The sequence below is a fragment of the Neomonachus schauinslandi genome, chromosome 3 (assembly GCF_002201575.2).
Source record: "Neomonachus schauinslandi chromosome 3, ASM220157v2, whole genome shotgun sequence".
Taxonomy (NCBI): domain Eukaryota; kingdom Metazoa; phylum Chordata; class Mammalia; order Carnivora; family Phocidae; genus Neomonachus; species Neomonachus schauinslandi.
In genome coordinates, this window is record NC_058405.1 from 355956 (window position 1) to 362982 (window position 7027).

At 61.8% G+C, this 7027-nt stretch overlaps 1 protein-coding gene across 1 annotated transcript in view; it reads left to right on the forward strand.

Moving 5' to 3' along the window:
• The first annotated feature begins 1021 nt into the window (after positions 1–1021).
• The window catches only part of C3H13orf46 (chromosome 3 C13orf46 homolog), a 9661-nt gene continuing 3655 nt past the window's right edge, over positions 1022–7027 (forward strand). The window contains exons 1-5 of the mRNA XM_044913321.1: positions 1022–1208; positions 4490–4541; positions 5178–5265; positions 5375–5422; positions 6368–6415. Of these exons, the coding sequence (XP_044769256.1) occupies positions 1022–1208; positions 4490–4541; positions 5178–5265; positions 5375–5422; positions 6368–6415 (423 nt within the window). The remainder of the gene's footprint in view (positions 1209–4489; positions 4542–5177; positions 5266–5374; positions 5423–6367; positions 6416–7027) is intronic.

A 7027-nucleotide genomic window follows, 5' to 3' on the forward strand; every position in this document is an offset into this window, starting at 1 on the left:
ATGCCAGGTGAACTAGAGGGTGTCTCATGCCAGGTGAACTAGAGGGTATCATGCCAAGTGAACTAAACCAGACTGATACGGGCAAATGACCGTGTGATTCCACCGACAAGTGGACTATAAACGACAAACGAACGAATGAACAGAAAGCTACAGAGAATCAACGGGGCGCGCGGAGGGCAGGGAGGTCCGGGGCTCCGGGTGTGGACTGACTCGGTCACCGGGTGAGACGGTGCCGTCAGGGAGGGCGCGGCCAGGTGACAGGCGGCTGCACTTGAGGTGAGCACAGCACCCTGTAGAGAGTTGAGACACTGTTGTCCCCGGAACTAATGTCACTAGACTCAGAAGAAGAATCGCACAAACAGAAGATCAGGACAGGGACATGCAGAGGGTCGACCGTGGGAGGACAGGGGCGGAGGCACGCGCTGGCGGAGCGGCTCCCGGAGAGACCAGTCCTGGCGGCGCCCGCGTCTGTGTCGGCCTGGCCGCCCGCCGGCTGCGGGGAGCCAGCGTCCGAGTCTCCGTGGTGGTGCCTCGTGTCGGCCGCGCTCGCCAGCTGGCAGCTCACAGCTGCCCGTCCACCCCCGACGCCACACGCAGCCTCCCCGCTTGGTCCGCCCGAATGAATGCCCGTGACACCACCACTGCTGCTCCCGAGCCCTGGGTCCGTTTGCCCGAGTTTGGCCCGTGGTGGCGTCCCTAAGAGGAAAAGAAAGATTCTCAAAATGAGGAAATCGTCCAAAGGCTTGAGGCCGACCCCACAGCAGACGTGCTCAGCATCCACACTGCCTGGGCGAGGGCTGATGAAGGCCTCGGAGGGAGGGCAGCCTCGGGAAGGGCTGCGCCGGGCTGACTTCTGACCTCTGACTGCACAGTGATGTCACAGGGGCCACTTGGCAACGGGGGCCCCCTGGCCACACTGGGCTGCTCGTCGGACAGAGTTGGAAGCCATGCGCTCCATCTGAGGGTGCGCTTGGGAGCCTGCGTCCCTCTTCTTTCCCGAAACCCGGCGGAGGGGAGGAGGATGGAGAAGGACGCGGCCGCACACCGGAGGCGCCGGCTGGGCCCCGGGGCCCCTCCATCAGGGGTTGCCTCCGGACACCCCAAGGCAGGCAGCGAGGTGGCCGAGCTCCAGAGGAGCAGGAGTGTGGGCGGCCTGCATCAGAAGGGGGACCCTCCGAGCTGCCTCAAGAAGCTGTCCAAGGAGCCGGGTAGGCCCCCAGCGGCGTCCCTCCCGCCAGCCCGGCCCCCTTGCCCCTGCGGAGAATCCTAAGGGCTGGGCAGAGCATGCTAGACCCAGGGTCTGCCGGTGGCCGAACCGGGGGCTGGGACCCACTGAGGCGGCCACGGGAAGCTGTGCTGAGGTCGGGAGTGGGGCGAGGTGGGTTGTGCATCCAGAAGGCCGTGGCCACGTGGAACGTCTCTGGTCGGTCCCGCTCAGGGAACCTGCCAGGCAGGGCCAGCAGTGAGCCCATGGGGGTAACGGACAAGGGATACGGGCCCGCTAACTTACACGTGGCGGTGCTTGCCACCTAAGCTCTCCCTAAACGCTCTGCCATGGGGGGCCGGGCAGAACACCTAGTCCTTGTGTGAACCGTGAGGTTCTCCTCCCGGGCTCCCCAGCTCCTCTCCCTGGAGGGCCGGACCCCGAGTTGGCTGAGAGATGAAGGTGACTGGTTCAGTCATTTGCTGGGCCCTCTGAGGTTCTGGCTCTGCTGGGAAGGCCACCCAGCTAGTGGCCCTTTACGAGGATGTTGGGACGCCGTGGAACTGAAACACAGTAAGCGGGAAATGGGGTTTGCTGTTCCAGCCCGAGGGGCGAATATCTGCTCTCTCGGTGTAAAAATCTCAGGAGGGGAGGAGGAGCAGGTGCTCACCGCCGGCTGGCGGCTGGGGCTGCTGCGAGGCTCTCCCACCACCTCTGTCCCGTGAACCCTCTGAGCAGGGCGACGCTTTCGCAGGCTCACTGAAGAGGGGTGAAGCTTCCCAAAGAAGAGATCAAACTAAGTCTATGCAGGCAACATTGCAAACTGACCCACGGGGTGTCTGATAAGGCCGCCACGGGGCCGGCCACAGGAGAGGACAATCTCGCCCCCACCATTTCCGATACCCCCACCAGCACCGCTGGGTCTCCCCAAACAGGGTGAATGGCAGAGAGGCAGCCCTGTGGCACCCTGTCCTACCTCAGGTGACCTGGCGGCCTCACAGGACACCCCAGAGGGGTTCCGCCTCCCGGAGACCACAGGGTGGCAAGCAGCAGGCTCACCAGCCATGCACCGGGCAGGCTGCTCCAGGTCCCACTGTCTGCATGGTAAAATAGGACCAGAAGAGGGGGCCCTGCGGGTGTACACCGGCCGGGAGCAGGGGCGAGGAGGACACCGGAGCCCGGCTGCAAGCCCAGTGGGCGGGACGATGGCCGGCCGGAGCATATCTGCAGCCTTGCTGTCCAGTCGGGCCTCGGGATGAGCCCGGCATCGGAGGGAACAGCAGGAACCCAGCGGCTGTGTGCTAGAACCCTGGGTGGCCACGCATTGAGCCCACCTCCCCACCCTGGCCGCCTGCACAGGACGCCCCCGCGGGACCTGCCCGGGCTCACGCTGCTGTGTCCACAGTGCCGGCCCGGGACCCTGGCCTCAGGCCCGTCTTGCCACCCCTCCTGTGCGAGGGTACCCTTGCCCGCAGCCAGCTCTCCGTCCACCGCTCGTGCATGCTCAAGGGGGGGGTGTGTCCAGAGAGGAGGTGGGTGGGATCTGCTGAAGCCTTCAGCTGTGTGGCCAACGTGAAGGCAGTGTCGTCAGGCCCCTGAAGCACCCCCATCACAGAATCAAGGCCTGTTACGAAGAGGGTCTTGGTCACTGTCGCTCCCCCTCCCCAGCCAGCTCCGCACCACCGTTGACATGATTTCGGATACTTGACTAGCTGTCCAGAGGACGTGGCCAAGGCCCGACCCCCAGCCTGTGCCTGCAGGCCCGCCGCCACCCACTGGACCCCAGGAGGCGGTCTCACAGCCAAAACGTAATCTGTAAGCAGTTTGAAGATAGCTACATCTCGGCTGAGGAAGAGAGGCAGCAAAGGGAACCTTCTGGAGACCCCGCTGCTCTGTCCTCAGACCTCACTCAGCTCCGGAGCGGCACACGTCAGCCCTCAGCCCTCTGCCTGCTGCACGTTCGTTGGCTGAGCCTTCCAGACTAAGGGATCACTCACTGCCCTGATATGCTCAGAGCCCTGATACACTCAGGTGCTTTCTTAGAAAAAGGAAAGGGGCGAGACCTGCAGACTCTTAGTATTAATCTCCTTCCTCTATGACAGAAGATGTACTGGGGGGTCTACTTTGAGGAAAAGAAATCACGTCTCTCTTTTTACTGATTCCTCCTTCTTGCCAGATACACATTATAGGAAGAAGCAGGTTCAGGGATCAGCCCCGGGTCTTCTAAAACAGGCACGTACACGCACACGCACGCACATGAGTGCCTACAGGTGGGGGCCTGCTGAAGCTTTTCCAAAAGAAATCAATTCTAAAATCCCTGCTAGAAAACTACTGCGTCTGAATCACTCAGGTCCTGTTCTCTGAGGTGGAGACTGAGCGGCTTCTCTGTGAGGGATGTCTCGAGAGCCATTAAGTTCTGAGACGCTCTGAGGACCAAGGGCTGCACCCCCCACCCTGAGCCCTGCTCCCTCAGATCCCTGCCCATTGCCTTTAGGGCTTTGTCTCGGGTGGCCAGCAGCGGCCTCGGCGTCCCTGAGCCTGTGTGGGTGCATCCAACAAGAGAAGGACAGAGGACCCCTAGTTCTCACCCGTAGGCGACTCACACGAGTCAGAAGTGTCCGGACGACATGGCCAAGGCCACGTGCCCTGAGCACCTGGGAGGCCTGGCTGAGATGACTCTCCCGCCAAGGCAGGTCGCCTGGCATGGGGCAGGGGATCCCCGGCCCCAGGCCCAGGGCAGGATGTCACGGGAGAGCGCAAGGGCCAGCCACGCTGTTGGTCTCTGCCGAGAAGCGGGAGCTGTGTGCAGGCTGCCTCCCGGAGCCCAGCCATCACCGCCCCAGCCCACAGGTGCCCGCAGCTCTGAGACCTGTGAGCCGTCGGGATTCTGTGTGGAAATCCTCCGCGGTAACAGGGTGCTCGGAGGCTTCTCACCAGGCCTCCCGTCAGAAGGATGATTGAAGGCTTTGTCATTTCCCACCTGGCTGCATCCTGGGCCCGGGTGTGCGGGGCTGGAGGACGGGGGACCGAGCTGCTGGAGGGGAGGGGGCAGCTACTGGGAACCAGCCACCTCTACCATTCTGGGCTCAGATGCGGCCACCCAGAAATGGGACCTGGACTGTCCTCTCCGACTCAGCACCCGCAGGAAGGCCTGTCCGTCCTTGTAGGGCCAGGCTATGGGCCCCTCACTCCCCGAAGGGCTGGGCTGGGGTGCTGTCAGTCCTCACAGGGCCAGGCCACGGGCCCAGGGAGAGCTGATGGCAAACACTGCTCCTTCCTCCCCAGAGCCCGAGGACCAGGGAAAGGACCTACAAGGTGACACTGAAGAAGCCAGCTGGTAGGTGGTCATTGTCCAGGAGAGGTGGTTTTCAGACACAAGGATGACACAGGAGACAGTGGGGTGGGGAGCAGGCCCAGCCCCGAGGTCGACACTCGGACCCTGAAGGAACCCTGAGAAGGAAAGGTGTCCTGAGAAGACCCCAAGGGCTCAGGTGGGAGGGTATCTCAGGGCTGCGAGCCATCCCCGCCCCCCTCCTGCTCCTGCAGCCCCTGCAGCCCCTGCAGCCCCTGCAGCTGGCCAAGGCCCAGACTCTTGGAGCAGGCGCCTGTCCTAGGCAGACATTTGCACTCGACTCTCCAGACCTCTGAGCATGCCAGAGGTCTCATTTGTTGGGGAGGTCTGGATGTGCAACACCATTGGTGGACAGGCCCCTGGCACCACCACATTGCCATAGAACCTTCCTCGAGTAGCACTGCCTAGTCCTCGATGCCTAGTGCTGGACACCTCTGCCTCGTCCTCCAGCCCACCCACCCTCCCACCCCCAGGCAGGAGGAAGGGCCTCCACACCCTGTCCCACCCTGCTCCACAGGGGCACGTCCCAGAACTTTCCCAACACCCAAGGGGAGAAAGGGCCAGCCCGAAGCCACATCTCCATGGCGCCCATCCTGATCCATCGCCCCACTCCTCCTACAGTCAGGCAGACTCTGAGGAAGACAAGCAGGAGAAGAATCAGGACGCCCTCAGAAAGTTGGACCCAGATGGTGGAAGGACAGAACCAGAGGTGAAGAGGAGCCACCCAGAGGCCAGTGGCAAGAGTGGGAGGGCTGGCCGGACACATGTCCGCTGTCCTCGGGTCCTGCTGGTATTTACCTATTGGGTGTCCTCCCTAGGAACAAGGACCAGAGTCCATCAAGCTGGATGACCCTCCAGGAAAAGAGGCAAGAGCCTTTGACTTTCTTAACAGGAAGGCCTGCCAGGCACAGTCCTGTGGGACCACCAGCAGGCTGTGGACACGTGGTCCTGGGGTCCTCTTGGCAGGGCCATGCTGTAGGCTGGACCCAGTGCGGCCTCGACCCAAGAGACTTTGGGCCCAGCCCTGTGCTCCTGGCTGATGCTGGGCATCCTAACCCCAGCTTTCCAAACAGCACAGTTGTCAAAGGCATATGGGACCTGACAGGTGGCTCAGAGACATGCCCCCTGCCCATGCCCTGGTGCACTGGCCAGAGACCCATCAGAGCGATGGGTGGTAGGAATCCCCACCGGGCACTTTCTGAGGGAAGGAGGCTCTCATTTTCTTCCCAATTGTGGGAGGGAATGGAGAAGGAGCTGGACCTGTTTTATCAGGACCTACGACAGTCCCTGGTGGGATCCAGGGGTTCATCCCCAGACACATCTGGCATTCTGGGCCGGCCCAGGTGGGCGGCAGCCCCTGGAGCTGCCTGAGGCTTTTGTGCCTCAGTGGGAGTCCTCACCAGCACGGGGCAGAGTGGGTATCAGGAGGCTGGTGGGCAGTGTGCAGGTATGGGCCAGCTCCGGGCATTGCCTTGTGACCCACAGCCCTGGTTCTCAAAGGGGGAAGCCAGGGGAGACCCCAGGATCTCAGGCACTTGAGGGGGTGAGTAGGGAGAGATGGGAGGCCATAGTCCTTCCCTTCTCTCTGCCAGCACTGGCCATGGACACCTTGCCATCCACACGGCCAGCACCTCTCTGCCCAGCTCCTCAGGAGCCCCCACTGAGCACAACCACTATCTTGTGGCCCCAGTGGTGGTCATGCAGACCCGGCTGCCCCAGGGCCCGGAGCCCAGTGCCCCTCCCAGGAAGCCTCCTCTCCTCTCCAGCTCACCCTAGCCTGCCATCCATACGTCTTTGGTTTCCATTCACAGAAACCATCTGTGTTTGTGGAGATTGATCTGGGAGACCATGCCGAGGAGGTAAAAGCCCTCAGACGACAGAGCCAGACCACCTGCCAGGAATGCTGGTGCTCAGGGCCCACGAGGCTTGTCCAATGAACCTGTCCCACAAGAATGTATTGCAGGCTGAGGCTGAGGCGGGCCAGCAGTGCCAGGAGGACTCTGGGGTGCTGAGGACTGGCCTGGGAATCTGAAAGCCACCCTTGCCGCCTCCTTATCCTCCAACCTGCACGCATTCTGGCATCATCAGAGAGTCCAGGGCCAGGGTCAACCCTCAGGGTGCCCATAGGCCCTGAGAACCTCTTCTGGGATCACACTGGGGTGATACAAAGGGCATAGGCTTGGGAGTTGGAGACCTGGTCTCCACATCTGGCTCTGCCAGTAAATACTCAAGTCACCATACCTCTCAGTGCTTCTGTTGTTTCATCCATACAATGGGGATCTTAGTAGTACCCACATTCCAGGGTTGTTCTGTAAAGCACTCAGATGGTGCCTATACCCAGAAAGCCTCAGTATCAGGTACAATCACCACCACCATCACCACCATCACCACCATCACTTCCACCACCACCATCAACATCACCACCATCACCACCATCACCACCATCAACATCACCACCATCATCACCACCA